General features: G+C 41.4%; 2 protein-coding genes and 1 long non-coding RNA gene across 4 annotated transcripts; 1 reads left to right on the top strand and 2 right to left on the bottom strand.

Moving 5' to 3' along the window:
* Positions 1 to 1,049: 1,049 nt before the first annotated feature.
* best4 (bestrophin 4) lies at positions 1,050 to 4,766 on the bottom strand. Its single transcript, XM_037082730.1, has 10 exons — positions 4,658 to 4,766; positions 4,364 to 4,551; positions 4,181 to 4,281; positions 3,875 to 4,108; positions 2,941 to 3,095; positions 2,747 to 2,824; positions 1,954 to 2,106; positions 1,788 to 1,868; positions 1,536 to 1,690; positions 1,050 to 1,437 (listed from the first exon to the last, which is right to left on the bottom strand). The coding sequence occupies exons 2-10, from the start codon at positions 4,513 to 4,515 to the stop codon at positions 1,167 to 1,169; spliced, it is 1,380 nt and encodes a 459-aa protein (XP_036938625.1). The 5' UTR covers positions 4,516 to 4,551; positions 4,658 to 4,766; the 3' UTR covers positions 1,050 to 1,166.
* LOC119010538 lies at positions 1,235 to 6,316 on the top strand. The gene is made up of 3 exons (XR_005071993.1): positions 1,235 to 1,372; positions 2,043 to 2,122; positions 6,232 to 6,316. It is a non-coding gene; the product is annotated as an uncharacterized LOC119010538 (long non-coding RNA).
* Positions 6,317 to 7,203: 887 nt separating this feature from the next.
* On the bottom strand, positions 7,204 to 16,250 carry si:ch211-106k21.5 (leucine-rich repeat-containing protein 38). Of its 2 annotated transcripts, none has more exons than XM_037085390.1 (3): positions 16,040 to 16,250; positions 11,726 to 11,887; positions 7,204 to 11,638 (listed from the first exon to the last, which is right to left on the bottom strand). In XM_037085390.1, the coding sequence occupies exon 3, from the start codon at positions 11,634 to 11,636 to the stop codon at positions 10,410 to 10,412; it is 1,227 nt and encodes a 408-aa protein (XP_036941285.1). In that variant the 5' UTR covers positions 11,637 to 11,638; positions 11,726 to 11,887; positions 16,040 to 16,250; the 3' UTR covers positions 7,204 to 10,409. The 2 variants fall into 2 exon arrangements, with proteins under 2 accessions (XP_036941285.1, XP_036941286.1); XM_037085391.1 differs by having other exon boundaries at positions 11,726 to 11,884.
* Between the last annotated feature and the right edge of the window lie 544 nt (positions 16,251 to 16,794).

The following is a 16,794-nucleotide window of genomic DNA, read 5'->3' as shown; positions in this document are numbered from 1 at the left end:
CTACTTCAAAATAAAAGTCATACCACTAAAATTCAAGATTTTCTCTGTACATACACATGTATAAAACAGTACATTGTTGTATACTCAGCCACGTTTGCACACAGCTGGACCGTGTACAATATAAGATCCAACGTCTGTTGTGTATTTTATTTTATTTTATTTTATTTTATTTTATTTTTAACTCTTTTTAGTGTACAGGTAGACCACGTGGATTCAAGAAAAAGCATGCAGTGACTCTTTGTAGACTGTATGCTGTTTTTTATGCAGAAGTGCTGGACGTTGACCACATTTATTCTCTTTCTTACATAGAGTTTTGGTGAATTTGTGTTTCTGTTTTATGCTGCTTGACATTAATGCTTTCCCTGCTAAAAAACAACCTAGACCAGCACCGAAACCAGCACCAAAACACAACATATGCTTGTGTTCTGAAGCTGTTCTGTGTTGTTTTTTCCCAGCAGGGTTACTACCCTTCAAAGGGGGGAAAAAAACTATACCTCTAAATGCATACAGTTATTTTACAGCCATAGTTTCTTGCAGTTAAAACTTTACTTTACTAACATATGATCATCTTTTAATTTGATGTATCTTTGTAGATTGAGGGACACGATAGTATATAAAGAACTCCAAATTAGCTCAACCTCAACCAGCTACAGCAGGAAAATGCTGCTTATATATGATGTATCAACAATGGTTACCCAAGAATATAATACTAAACATACTAAGAGGGGCCCTTTTAAACACATATTTTGATCAATTCGTACACCATTTTTCTGCAGACTATATATAAAACCAATGACTGGTCCCATGCACCAATGCATCTGCTGTTATGTCTGTGGACAATGCCATGTTTATGATATGTACTTGGCTGATAAATTTGAATATAGAATGATTCAAATCACAGAAGATAGATGTGGGTGACTGAATCATTCTGAAGTAATTTTAAATCATTCAAAATGTGAATGTCCTCAAATATAAATCAAGATCAACTATATCGTAAATGAAAAATGAAAGCATTGAATATTCGCAATAATTTTCATATACACGCACAGTTCATAATAAGAGCATGTGTTTTATTTCACAACATATTTAAGTTGTCTTCAATCAAAAAACATTTTTATACAATAAGAACAATGGTTCAATCACACGGAGTGAAACAGTAGTTTCCACTAGATGTGTTCCACTACAACTTGAATGAAGGCCTTTTCTTGTTCATCGCAGTTGTTAGCATCAGTGTCATCCTCAGCATCAGCATCATCTTCCTCATTTGGGTGTGACGAGACGTCCATCAGAGAAGGGAGGCTCCCACCACGCAGGATACCTTTGCCTCTCTGCAGAAGACCGTTGAGACCATCGCCCAGAGAGCCCTTCAGAGGTAAATACTGTTTCTTTCCAGGAATGTCTGCAGGCTGGTGAATCTCAAGATCCTCTGCACTCATCCTGGAGATATGACGGACATTTTAAACTCAGGTTATTGTAGTGGTGGTGATTTTACTGGACTGTGCAGCAGCAAAGAAAAGGCACTGAAACTAGGTCACCTCATGTCAAAGGTGGAGCCTTTGAAGGCCGGCCTGAGAGACTCTGCTGCTGTCGACAGAGTGTACGGGATGGAAAAATGTCTCTGCGTCCAGTGCTTGTCCTTCACAATTGGAGCCAAGTTCTGATACATATCATCTACTGCCAGCATTGACACCTGCAGGACAGAGAGACAGATTTAAAATGACTACAGTTTAAAATGACTGACAGGCTTTTCGAGGGCTCATATTGTAGAGATATCTTGAAGGGACAACCTCAATGTTTCGGTCAATCAGCTGATTGGTTTCAAAGTCGTCATCATCCTCACCAAACGGGTTGATGATCAGCTCCCCCACCTATAGAGTGGAAACGGAGCGCTCTTTCGGGACAAAATCGAAAAGAAAATATATTTTGCACAAGTGAAACATGGATCTGTCTCACCTTCAGCCAGCCGGCATAGAAGAAGAACTGCAGTAGGGTGAAAACAGGGACATACATGTCCAGATTGTGACCCTTGTATCCCTTCTCAGGGTTCAGAAATTGACGGCCAATCACGCAGAAGGCAAAGAAAGAGTAAACTGCAACTGTGACCACCTGAAGAAGAAACGAGGTATTGATCAAGACTTTTTTTTTTTTTTTTTTTATCAAAGTGTGAAAGATAAAGAAGATAAATGGCCATGAAATTACATAAAAAATAAATGTTGCTGATTTTGTCTTGTACTGCCCCTCATGCAGGGAATGTACATTTAATGTCGTACTTAAGCGCAAAATATTAAGTTGCTTGTACTTTACTTGTTCACTACTTGTTCATTTACTTTATTCAATTCCAGCTATTTTGTGCTTTTACTCTGCTACATTTATTTGCTAACTTTGGTTACTTGTGACTTTTTTAATGAACAATCAGATTTTAAAAAAACAATACTGATTTCAACTATCAGAAAAAATTCGAAATATTGGATCTGATAATCGACCAGGCCAATAATTGATTGGCCTCTAATATACAGTATATACAGTACATGCATGCAAATATTCATATAATTTACTTATACATAAAAATTACTTTTCATACTCAAGTACATTTAGTTTCAGATGCTTTCAGACTCAATTACTACACTATTAAATACTACTTGTATGGGTGACTTTCACCTTTAACAAAATAAAGTAAGCAATATCTTTACTTTTACTCAAGTATAGCTCTTGAGTACATTTTACAACACTGCCCTCAAGCGCCTACCTGAGTGTAGACCAGAGGGATGCTTATCCAGTCATAGTGGAACAGCAGGCTGCACTTGGCTCTGTATTTATTCAGCTCCTGAAGGTTAAAATCCATATAATCCTTTTATAAATACAAATTAAACAGAATGTGTATATAATGCGTATATTTCTCTTTCTCATGTATAGTATAGTAAGTGACAAAGAAACTCTCACGTCCATCAGTAGTCTCAAAGCGATGTCATCCCTCACCCGACCCTCCTCTCTCGCTCTGGACGCCAGGTTTGAGAACCAAGTCAGAGGCATCCAGTACTTGTTGAAATCAGAGTGAAGCAACTCGAAAAGTTTAAGCTCGTGCGTCGTCATGAATCCTGCACAGAGAAGAGACAGTTTGGTACCACTTGGATGGATGTAATATATCAATATTGCTGAATTGCTGTCAACTGTCAACCAGAGTGCAGCCTGTTTACGGTGACTGGACTTTTATAGTCAGGGCCTCTCAGTTCTGAACTTCCTGTCTGAAGATTGGAGGCAGAGTCAGTAACATCTTTTAAGTCAATCTTCTTACAATGCTAGCACAGTTTTACTTCCAACATGTCTTATCTCTTTCATCATTTGGACTGCTGAGGAGGTTGTGTTTTCACCCGTGTCCCTTTGTTGGTTTGTCAGCAGGATCACACAAAAAGTACCCGATGGATTTTGCCCAGACACGGAGGGAGGACGGGTCTCAATCCAGAATAGACCCCATTAACTTTTTGTGTGGATCCTGATTACAGGATGGATCCAGGAACTGCAGATAGGGCGTCTTCTAGTCTGATAAAATATATGATCTACTGCTTTCAACTGTTTCCTGTTTTTCTGGTGCCGTTCATGATGACACACACACACAAAAAAACAGACAGGCCAATTTGTCTCCAGGTAGTGTGAAAAAGTCAAATGCCATGTTAAAAAACCCTGCAAAGACAGACACAATTTTGGTGTAAATGTGGTATCACATGACTCAACTCATCAATCATTATCTTTCTCCTGAAAACTGCAAACTGTTGCTTCAAATCAGTCAGTTAAAGAGCACCCCCACTGTGTGTTTTCTTAAACGGTCTTGGAAATTCTCCTTTAAAATGAAACCGAGAAGTTTAATTTCTCTCCTTACCAGCCTCGACTATGTGCTCCAGAGTTGGGAAACGCTTGAGGACTCGTGTGCTAATGGATCGCAGAATAAGAACTGAGGATAAGTTGGCGTATCTCATGAGCGTCCGTCGCAGCAGGCGACCCCTCTCGTCCGTCCCGTGGACGTTCCCAGACACCACCATCATCAGGTTGTCAGGCAGCGGGAAGCTGGTGTACTGACCCCACCAGCGATTAAAGGCCATGGTCACATAGAAACCTGCGTCACAAAAGCATTAACTATGGTGACTGATCTTCAGATTTTGCCAGGACAGAGTTCACTCAGACTCACCCAGCACGAACAGGACTGGGATGAAGCTGGTGTTGGTGAACTGATCACAGTAAAGGGCGACACGCTCAAACAGATCCTGCTGCCTTGGTGAGAGCATGAACCTGCAGAGAGGAAAATACAACTTTAACTGATGGCTGCAATCGCAATCAGACTGCGGCAAACTGGAGGATTAAAACCATTTACCTGTAGAACAGACTGACAAACAGGTAAACCCCACAAAACACCAGAAGCTCTTTGTACAACAGCCTGTAGATGCTTCCCTTCCACCTGAACAGAAGCTTGGAGAAGCCGCCAAATCTCGCATTGGCCACTTCAAGGGTGTAAGAAACTGTCATGTCTGCGTTTGATCTGCGCCCAAACAGCAGAAATACCTGTAAAATGTAGAGAAGAATGTAGAAATCTGAAGGAAGGAATTTCTGTTGATACATACATTTTATTACAACCATCTCAAAACAAATATCTAAAGATGTGTCTTACCTGTGAGGGCAGGTGTGTCACCTGGTTCCAGTGTCGAGTCCTGCTGACCTGAGAAGAAAAGTTCCTCGTCTGGGTCTCAATTTAAACCTCTCTGCTGTGCTGCCATAAATGAACATCTTAGATTTATGACCTGGGAACCTGAAGCCCGGGAGATACACACCTACAGTTACACAGTGCCTGAAACAACCTGTCAGCAAAGTATGCCGATTTTTTTTTTTTATTTCACTCACATGTTAATAAGTATTGATTATTGTTCAGTAAATTCTTTGGAGATGGTAACATATGATTAGGTAGTTTGTGTGTTCCCTCACAAAACTGATTGGTCCAAAGTCTTTAATTTATTTAAAATTATTCTTTTACGTTATTGACAAATCAGCATTTCATTTTCAGAAATTATACAATGAATCATTTGGTACAAAGTGTCAGAAACAATATGTAGCAAACTGAATAATAATAATAATTATTATTATTATTATTATTAGTGTTAGTGTCTATGTCTATTATTAGTGTTAATGTCTATTTCATATACAAACACATATATACACATAGATGCACCTACATACAAATTTACCCCAATTTTTTACCGCTAACTGTAACTGCCATTAGCTACTTAGCTTAATTAGCCATGCAGCTAGCATAATGCCTAAGAAGACAGTCTGATTTAAAATATGAAGCTAAGAAGTCAGTCACAGTCAGGGGCGCTAAGAGGACAGTCACAACGACAGTACATGAATTTATTAACTTTTTGTGTAAAAATGGACATATTTATTTGCATATAAAGGAGGAAGTGAGCGTTTAAGCAGCCCTACTTCCTGTGATGTTATGTTGTTGTTGTTGTTTACGTTTTAAAACAAGGCCCCATCTTCAGTGGTTTAGGAGAATGCTGCAACGCTGTTTCATTGTAAAGTTTCGTAAATGTTTTGCAGACTATAAAACTTTACCCGACTTTTCTGTTGGCATGAAAGTGTTCAATGTCTGAATTTGCTTTTTTTTTTCCTTCTTCTTGTTCTTCTTGTTCTTCTTTTTCTTTTTTTTTTTCACTTATTCTTAAACTTGTGGAACTTATTCTTAAACTTATGTAGATCTGTAGAAGAAGTCTTGTGTCACCCTCTTTAGTCTGTGTTATAAATTTATTATGTTTTATGATTTGTTGACGTGGTGCTGCCGTCTTGGTGAAGACTCTGTCTCATACTGCACTAATCTCTGTTGACAAGACCTTTCTAGATGCTACGGAAATCGACAAAGTACTTGGAACCTGCTATGTAAATCTAATGCCCCTGCCGTAGATAATCAAATAAAACACACACAGGTTGATTGCCCGGCAGAGGCTCCTCGCTGTGATTTACTGTTCTGGCCATCAGAGACTGTGATAACAGCGGCCCAGACATCTTTACAGTGTGATGCTGACGGGTTCACTGTCTGATGGGTCCACCCCACCCACCTCTCAGTCTTTGTCATTGGCTGCCTTGCTCTTCTCACTTGTTTGTTTTTCACATCGTTACAGCAGCACATTGTAAATCAAACTCTCCTTTGCCAGCCGTGTTTTACCCTCTGACTCTGTTTGCTCTCCCCAGACGGGATATTTATGAGGCCATCAATCCTCCATCAGCGCCCGGACATCAGTGACCACTGTGGACTTCCCCATTCTTTTATCTGAATCTAACTTTAGCTTATTTCATGTATTACTAATAAGATTAATGTGTTCATCAAAATAACATGTTCTCAGTGTCTTTTAATGGTAGTATCCATTCCTGTCACTAGATGGTGCCCAGTTGAAGAGCAGCGGGGCTCTCAGCCTCAGCCCCGAGGCTTCCAAGTCTGTATTTACCTCATAAACAAAGACACCCAAAGACTCCTTTATTGACAGAAAACAGTAAAAGAACACCTGACATCTCTAATAGCTTGTGAGACTGTCCATGTGTGATGCCAATCACATATCTAGATGTTAGTACAGCACACTTTTTTCTGAGATTTCTTCTGTTTATCTGTCATGTTTTCATTTAACCCTGCTTTCAGTTCTTATGTTTGTGCTCAAATCAAGTGATGCAATCTCTCTTTTTGACCTTGTTACAAGGATTTTCCCCTGTTATGTGTGTGTGTCTCTGTGCTGTGTAAGTCAGTGGTGGATCTGTCATCTAGATTTAGATGAGATAAACTCCCAGATTAGCATCCATGGTCGCCCCAGCAACTGTTCCCGCCCAGTCATTTCCTGTCCTCAGCTACTGGATCTACTGGTCGGGGCTCAGACCTCTGAGAACAGGACAGAGTGAGCAGCTCAGCGATGATCGTTTGGGTAACCTAATGCGGTAATTACAACTTCCCACGGTGAGTGAAATTAGAGCTCAAAAGAAAAGTGGGATTTCAGGTAGCTGGGGCTGGCCTGGGTCATTGTCGGGGCAGAAAGAGCCGAGAGGCCGCGGAGAAAGAATGAATGAAAAGATCTGGAGCATGTTCTCAAAAAAATGCAGCGAGCTAATAACACAGTTTGTTTTTTTCTTAGTTTGTGGTGCAAGTCTTCATCACGATACATGATCCAGAGGCAGAAATCATGAAAAAAACAATATTTATTTCCACAATATTCAAACATTTTGCATGTAAAAACAATCAAGATAGTGCGTCTGCCACAACAAACATTTGATGAAAATCAGTGCTTTCTTTAAAAGTATCACATCAGTATACTCATTTTGTTTCAGCAGTGATTATTTATGATACTTTATTTAGTAAATGCAGCAGTTTTTTTTTTTCATTTGTGATAAGATAGAAAGCCATCAAACACTCCACAAGGCCTAAATTCACTTCAAATTGCACAATCACAGCTGTAACCAGGATGTTAGAAATACTGAGGTCAGATCCTCTCAGAGTATATCGACCATAAACCACACACAGTCTTATTTTGAATGATTTGGATTTTTCATATTTTCTGTCTTCCATTAAATGTCAAACATAGGCTTTCTTTATGTATAAAACATTTTCTGTTGCTGCCAGGAATTCAATTTGGGGTGAGAAGCTGTGAAATATGTCTATGAATTTGAGTAGATTATCAATAGAATGTGAAGAAGTAACACTTTTGACCTGGTCAATAACCAAAGCTCTAAGCTAATGTTAGCTGCACTGTCCTGTTCTTTTATGGGTTTTTTTTGGAACATAACCTGAGATGTAATGTTTGCCAAAAATATTAGTTTGTCCTCATCCTAAAAAACTTTTCTCTTGTGCTTGTAAAAGTGGAAACATACTGTTTGAAAATGTGGACACGTGTTTAAGCTAAAGTTGACCTTTGACATTTTGAGCTATAGCATCTTCTTTTGCATTATTATTATTATCAAGTGCATATTCAAGACCCATTTTCCTGATTCTCATTTTAAAAACTCAGCTTGAAACATTAAAAGGTCAGCCTGAGAGTGTTTTCAGTCAAGTAAAGGAGCTATTGTTAGCTTTATTAGCTAACCTAGATAGCTAAAGCTGATAAAGTCTAAAATCTATGGTTGCCAGCTAGAGAAAAAGCTGCCGGGCTTGTCAACCAGTTGTTTAAAAATCTGAATTAACTATTGCCACAATTAACGTGTAAACTGTTAATGTGTCTGAAATCTGACAGGCATAGTAACAATAAGCTAATCATCAAATAAAGCTACCCACAGGTAAAATGTTTGCCTAAAAGAAAGGGGGAAAAAAGAAGACATGAAAACATGATGTTGTTTCTCTGTGAAGAAACTGTACAAAATTACAAAATGCAACATTTACTCATTTGTCTGTCGGGCTTTTTTTGCATTTTGAATGCAGTCAACCGCACAATCTCGATAAACAAAGCTTTGATGGAAAATATGTGAAAAGCCGTCTGGAAAATACACCACAGTTTTTTAAATTCCAGGAAGTCCCACACCCTTCGCTGCACCCACTCTCTCTCTTTCTCTCTGTGTCTCTCTCTAACTGAACATAAACCAATTAGCATTCAAAACCAGCATGTGTGAGAGCGTGACGTCTGCCCATTTTTCCCACATCTTCGATAACGATCGAGTGTTTGCATCCTGCGCCTCCGTGATGACCCTGATGTTCAGCGCCGTCTTTTGTGTAGGTGATGTCCTCTCCAGTGTCGTCATGTTGGGTTTCAGCGCTCTGCATCTCAGTTTACTGAACCGGCACTACAGAGATCTTAATCTTAAACCAGCATTCGCCTGCATTTAGATCTGACAAGCCAGACATTTTCCAACCTTTATGCACACTTTAGTAAGTGGTTCAAAGCATGAGCAAGCGTCCTCTTTAGCGTTCCTTCTTTAACAATGACATTTATAAATTTAGACTTCACGTCTAAGCTTTACATTCCACAATTCACATTGAATTAACTGTGAGCATTGCAATGGGATTAGTCATTGTTCAGCACCTACATTTCTGGATGTGCAGCTTGAGGTGAAGGAGTTTGAACATCCTGCGTGCAGCATTATATGTCAAACTGGAATGCATTTAACAATTACACTTGGGTGAGGTAAAGGAGTACAAGCTTGCTTGACCTATGTAAGCACAGTGATTAAAAACATGTCCTGTTCTTTCTCACATGTCTGATGACAACATGAAGAGTGGACTGTAATATTAAAAAAGAATAAATGACTTTATGTCTTGGTGTCTTTGAGATCACTATATTTTTTTTCCAGAGAGAAAACAGGGGGCCTCCCTTTCACACCGTCACTGCGTTCTTCAGGCAGGTCCCACAGGAAAAGCTCCGGATTAAATCACTTCCTCTTACATTGTGATACCACAGTGGTCGGACCAGGCTGTCTCTGCGTCAATAGATAACTCACTTTTTCTGTAACACTCACACTCACACACACACACACACACACACACACACACACACACACACACACACTGTCTTTCTTGTTTTAAAGGAACAATCTGACATTTTGGGAAATACGCTGGTTCACTTTCTTTCCGAGAGTTAGATGAGAAGATAGCACAGCTAAGTTAAGCTAAGCTAGGCTAGGCTGACTGCCCCATAAAAATGCATTGATAACTTAAAGGTGCAATCTTTTCTGATTTTTGTTTGCACATTTAAAAAAAACAAACAAACTAAGATCATCCACAGAATGTAAAGAAATAGCAGTTTTGCATTGCTCAGCATTGGGTTGCAGAGATACCTACTGGAGTTAGCATGCTAACCAGCTAGCCTCAGGCCTGAAAATCTCTTTCTCCCATCAATCCAAAGCACCCAGCCTAGTCATCAGGACAAAATGTTTCCTGTTCATGTTCCTGTGAACAGATGCGTCCAAGATTGACCTAAACTCGGCATATCATGCTCACATGCAATGCTTATTAACTTTCACATTGTGAGGTGGAGGGGAAGGCAGTTGGCAATAGGACAGTCAAACGCCCTCCTGGCTCCAGGTCCACACTTGAAGCCCTTGTGTAACTTGGTTTGGTAACTTATGTATCACTATACCATTTAATGTTCATAAATACATAAGAAACAATTAATTATTGTGTAGTTATCTTGTATTTTAACAGCCAGAAACTCATCAACAAATCTGCAGTTAATCTAATTAGTTAACCTTCATTGAGTAAATAAGCTAAAATGGAAGGCAGATGGATATTTGCCTCCATATATTTACAACTTTCCTTTAACAAAGGTCAGGTGGTCACTTATCATTGTAGCCAATAGCCAGAGTGTGAGTTTGCTGAAGATCTTCTCATCTAATTCTCTTAAAAAACAAAAAACAAACAAAGCGTATATCCCAAAATACTGAACTCTTCCTTTATGATGGTGTCACGAGAGGTTGACGTTCTCATACTCGCCGTGGTCTGAGTCCTCCAGCTCGATGCCCGGCACCAGGCTGTAGTATTCAGTCGACTGGGTCAGGTAAGCCTTCTCCCTGTCAGCTGAGTCCTTCATCACTTCCGTCACGCTGACTGTGTCCAGCTCGGCCTTGCTGGCCCCGTTGGGCTCCTGGGAGCCCTGCCTCCCCTCTGTGGAGCTGGAACAGCGGGAGGAGACTCTGGGAATAGACTCCACCGAGCCCAGCTTGATCTCCACCTCTTCGTAGATGTCTCTGGTGCTGCCCAGGAGGGTGGACGCCGGGCGCAGCAGCAGCTGGTTCTTCAGGATCCCCTCGTCGACACAGTGTCCAGCTTTCTTCTGCTCGGCGGCCACTTGTTGCTGCTTTTTGCGATTCTTTTGGCCATTGCAGCTGGAGCTTGAAGCTCTCTTTTTTGAGGTGCTTATGGGCGTCTCTTTCTTCTTCCGCTTCCTCCCGCAGCACCAGCAGAGCACCAAGGCGGAGAGGATGATGAGAGGAAGCACGATGAAGAGGGCTGTGAGTCCGGCTGGGCGGCACACATCGCTGAGCCGCACCGACAACACAGTCCTGCCGGCCAGGTGCCTGGGAGAGATGCAGGTCATGTTCCCCACCAGGTTCTGCAGCCCAGCAGTTCTGTTAACCCTCCTGCCTTCCTCCAGTCCTTCCAGTTGCAAACAGGAGCAGTCCCAGGGGTTTCCATCCAGCTCCAGGCTTTGCAGACTTGGCTTCTGCAACACAGAGCCCGGCAGGAAGCGTAGCCGGTTTCCCTGCAGATAAAGCTTCTGGAGGCCATCTGAGTCCTGAAGAAAACCCTCGGGCAGCGCCTGAATCAGGTTCCCGCTCAGATCCACCTCCGTCAGGCCGGGCTGTCGGGCCAGAAACCCCTTTGGCAGTGTCGTTATTCTGTTATGACGTAGGTAAACCTGCTGCAGTGTGGAGGCCTCTTTGCCCCTCATGTGAACAGAAGTGATATTGCAGAAGGAGAGATCCAATATCTCTATGTTTGACTCGTTGGTAAACACAGACCAGTGTACGTGGCTGAAGGCCGAGCCAGAGTAGTTCAAGCAGCAGGCGTCAGCAGGAACCTCAGAGGGAAACTGGGACAACATGGTGGCGGCTGGACACACACATCCAGCCACAAGCCCCGTTTGCACCAGCAACGTGAAAATGAGCAGGGCACCTCGCTGGCAAATCATTTCTGAAAGAGAAAAGAAACAGTAAAAGAGACTTCATCGTGTCATGCAGCCGTAAAACAATGCCATCTGCTTCTTTCTCAGACGCCTACCTCTCTCTCTCTCTCAGATCCACTTCACACTGTAGGCTCACACGGATGTAAACGGGCTTGTAAGCCTAACAACTTCTCTGAGGACTCCCGGTTGCTGTGAGGATCCTGGGAGTTGGCATGGCGACGCGGGTCACTAGGGATCAGGAGTCCAGTGTTTGGCTGCTGGAGAGGAAACAGATGCTGCCATGACTTTCGCGTGAAGGCTGCGCCGTTTATTGGCAGACGAGGACTCGTACAAACATTACTCTGAAGGTAAAGCCGGGGCCACGTTCAACACAACTGGAAACCTCCTCAAATCTGGTGTGCAAAGCTCCGGATTATTCAATAAACCTGCGTCTCGGAAAGTCTTTTAACAGCTTCATCCACTCTATATTTCAGACATCTCAAGTCTACCCTTTTTTCCCCTTTGTCATTGGTGCTTGTGTATGTTTTCTTGTTTTTGTCGAACACTTTGACCTGCTTTAACATGATTTTGCCCCAAAAGTCGGAGTAAGTGATCTAACACACAGCCATCAAGGTATAAATTACAGAAGCTGTTTCAAACTGTAGGAACAAAATCTTTAGAAAAAAGAAAAATAGAATAATATACTTTCTACACTTTTGGTACTGCACTCTGGAAAATGAAACAGTTCAAGGCTCAAGATTCAAGGGGTCATTTATCTGTCATGCTACAACACAGGGTTATAAATAAAAAAGTTGCAGTCCCTTGACATTTTCGACAGATTAATCTTAATGCAACTTAGCTGCCGTTAGCCAGTTAGCTCTGGTAGCTCTGGTAGCTCTGGTAGCTCTGCAGCTCACCAGGGGTGAGGTTCTCTCTGTAACGCAATACAGGAACGTCATTGTCATTGTTAGTTGTCGTTATTTTGTCGCATTCCCCTTGATAACTTTCCTTCATTTTTGGCAGTGAACTCTTTATAGTATTGTATTTCCATGTTTTACATATACACAGATTGTTGCATGGATCTTTAAAAAAAACATACAAAAAAACACATTTCCTTTGTTTATCAGGAACACGAAAACGTGCCATATATAACTACAAAGCTGACTTTCGTTGATACAATTAAAGGGAACACACACACACACACACACAACAAAAAAGCAGACATCAAAACGCGTACAGTAGAGCACAGCATAAATTACGAGGTTCACGGTGGTACCTATAACTGTTTAAATTCACTGTAATTTAGTAGAAATGACCACTCTATGACTATTATAAACTCAGGTTTCACTCCTACCGTGTGTCCCGTTGGGAGACCGTGGCATGACAACATTTGGGAAACCCTGCTCTTGGAGACATACGAAAACTAAATTGCCGGTCACTTCCCTGAAACTCCTGTGTACTTGGTGACGCTGCCTGAACTTAAAAGCATATGTGGTCGACATAAACAAGGCCTGTTTTTATTTTTATTTTCATTTTTATTTTTATTTTTTTTCAAAAGAGTTACACGTGAAGCAGGCGGGAAGAGACAGAAAGACAGAGAGTGTGTTTGGTCGTGACATCAGACTTCCTCACCCGCCACAATAGAGCTGAAAGCTGCCTCTACAGAGAGGAGGCAGGAATGTGCTAACTCCCCAACAACAGGGCCGATTCATCGCCAGAGGAGGGTTTAAGCGGGACCACCGTCGTCAGCTGGAGGCCTGTTTGAGTGCATGTGTGATCATCTAGACCTCCTGATCAAACAGAAACCTGTGTTCGAGTGGTTGTTACATTTTCTGTTTTTCTTGGTCATCTGTTACAGGAAGGTGAATGGCTTTAGATTATGGACCGATATTAAGTTTAAGATATAAAGTTTGAAGAGATCAATAACAGACAACAATAATAGTTTTCTGACATTTTCTGACAAATTAACTGATTCACCGAGAGATTTAACTTGACATAATGATGTAGTTGCTACAGTATTTTATTCTGGACTGGATTGGTCTATGGTGTAATCCCATCAATCCAATCAAATCTTCTCATAGAAATCCCCAAACAAACAATGAAATGCCAAAAATAAGTGCATTTTCTTGACTTAAAAATCTGCAGTGCTGCAAGTCCCTGAAACAAATGCATGAAGTGTGTGTTGTTGCTTGTACAGATGATCTATAATATACTAAAGGGATATTCCCCCCCCCGCCCCAGCATTATTTGTGGCTTGTTGATGGCGGTTTCTTGTTGAAGGCTTATACTGCTATTGTTATCTTGAGATCATTTCTGAGGTTGCTAAAGTTTACTACTAAACTGGCGGTCTGGAAACTTGGTCTCTCGAGTGGGGGTCTTACTCTGTGTGTTTGACCATGGATTAAATTTACACCGGAATATCCCTTTAACTCATCCAGAAAAAGCGAGAGAAAAAAAAGTCTGTTTGCTCGTCAACAGGTCATGCTGGGTGAAACATACTTACAAAGCACCTTCAGCGATCACTCAGAATAGAAATCGACATTGTTGAGTGTGTGATAAAAAAACAATACAGAATCTTTCAGGTAAGAGGTTTTGTGATTGTGCCTTTGTTAACCTCAAACTCGAATCTTACATTTGGCCATGTCAAGTGCGTTTATTCACACCACACAGCATTTTATGTCCATTCACTCTGTGATTATTTGCATGCTGCACCGTAAAAAACCTTTTGTTCCTGCTGATAGCCATCGACATATGATATATTCAAAGCTTGATCTCTCTGTAGAGGAAAAGGGACACAGACAGCGGTTTCATGAAATAATTTGCTTAAATTTGGATGTAATTTTCACACCTTCCTTGGAGCAAGAAAAGGATGAAGACAGACTTTTGTATGTTTTGCTAATTCCATGCATTCACTGGGTCAGATAACATGATGCCTGAAGAGTCAAACTCCCATCTCGGCCTGATAACACACAGTCTAAAGGTTGGAGTCCGACTCACTGCTGAGCTTTCTGCAGACTTGTGTCAAGTAAGCACTCTAAATATTGCGCTCATGATGAGTTGATCTTTGGATGTTGGAGTTACACAAAGCAGGCATGGTTTGACCTTTGCAGAGAGTGATGGCTCTTCATCCAAACAGGAGGATTTCATGCAATCGTCTCCTCTCTGGGTGTGAGAGCCCAGCGAGAGGAGCTCGGTTTAAATCTGGAGAACACGGATGATCTCACTCGCGAACAATGTGTGCTGCTACATCCTCTCTGGCAGCAGAGCTTCCTCTGAAATAACGCTCTCCATTCTCCTTTCATACGATTCTTCATCATAAAACACGCGCGCATTAAACCAGGGCTGCAGCTGCACTTAACAGGAGGACACGGAGGGGAATTTGGTGAAGCTGTTTCGTGTAGGTTGTGGTGTTGCAAAGGCCGATTCTGTTCTTCTTCATACCCAACATCATTAAAAATGTGCAGATTTAAGGTAAAGAAGATTCAAATAATCCAGTGGTTAATTGAGTTTGCTCTTGAGGGGAGGTGCTTCAGACAAGATTTCAGGAGATAAATGTAGGAAAAACCCAGAGGATACGATGATTTCGTGCATCGTTGTAACGAGCACAAAAGTCACACTTGTTAAAATATTAATTCAGTGAGTGGGTTTTTTTTGTATTTTGACTAAGGTAACCAAATAAATGCAGTGAGTTAAAAGAACAATATCTGCTCCATATATCCAATGTCGTGGAAGAGAAGTCCTAAGTACTAAAAAATGGAAATATTCAAGCACAGAGCAAGTACCTCAAGATTAGAAACACGAGTAAAGAACAAGTACCTCAAAGTTACACTTAATTACAGAGCTTGAGTAATTGCAGTGTTGGTAAAAGTACCCAATAGTCATATTTGTGTTAAAAAACAGAGATCAAATATAAAATTGGTAAAAGTGAGTCATCCAAACTAAATGTATCGAATAAATGTAGTTGAGTACAATGTTTGCCTCCAAAATGCAGTGAAGTGGAGGGAAAATGGAAATGTTCCAGTAAAATTTACGTACCTTAAAATCGTGCTGAGGTACAGTAGCCTACTTGAGTAAATGTACTTAGTTACACTCCACTCACTTACTGTGTTTACATTTTTGCTGTCTGGTGTCATTTTCTTAGATGGGTGGGGTTACACAGGGGGGTCCTGTTGTGCTGTGTATGTATGTATTGACATATTCGTGTATTGATCGGTGTCTGTCTAGGTCCCTGCACAAACACACACACACACACACACACACACACACACACACACACACACACACACACACACACACCATAATATCATACTTTCATGATACAGACTAACATGACTCAAACACCCTGTGTGGATGATTACATGAGTGTCTGAGCTGTGAGACAGATGTAGTCAGATTTAGATGTCAGATGTAGATGAGATGTGTTGTCTTACCTCCTGCTGCTCTCGGAGACTCTGGTCGGGGATCCAAACATCACACAGCGGCGGCTGCGGTGCGTCTCTCCTCTCTGCATCCCATCAACTGTCAGGACGAGGCTCTCCTCCTCCGGATCAGAGGAGAGGGTGTGTCTCCCTCCCTCCCAGAGGAATGTGGAAGTTCGACTTCCACTGTGTGTGTGTGTGTGTGTGTGTGTGTGTGTGTGTGTGTGTGTGTGTGTGTGTGTGTGTGTGTGTGTGCGCCCGCGCGTGTGTGTCTGTACGAGGGTGTTAATGCGGTTTACTAACACACAGAGTTCAGTTAAAGCGTGTGTGTCTGCGGCTGAACACAGATTAAATCCTCACACAACTCAGGACTGAGGTGACCTGACCTGCAGCGCTGTGGCCGCAGAGCGCCCCCTGGTGGCCGCAGGAGCTCTGCACCAAACCGTGCTCTGAGTAAACGAGTGCTGGAGTAAACTATATCGTGTTCATCTACTACTTTGTTAGCATCTGAAGTTAAATGCTGCATGTAATATTCAAGGTAACTATTATCTAAGGTAATCAAATATGTGTAGTGGAGTAAAAAGTACAACATTTGCCTCCAAAATGTGGCAGAGAGAAAGAATAAAAAAGGAGAAAATTAAAATACTCAAGTAAAGTACAAGCTCCTCAAAACTGCAGTGAAGTTCAATAGTTGAGTAAATCTATTTAGTTACATTCCACCAGTGGAAACAGCAAACAGAAACTAAACAACTAACTTAACAATATTG

This window comes from Acanthopagrus latus, chromosome 21 (assembly GCF_904848185.1).
Source record: "Acanthopagrus latus isolate v.2019 chromosome 21, fAcaLat1.1, whole genome shotgun sequence".
NCBI lineage: Eukaryota > Metazoa > Chordata > Actinopteri > Spariformes > Sparidae > Acanthopagrus > Acanthopagrus latus.
This window is presented reverse-complemented; position numbering and strand designations above follow the sequence as displayed.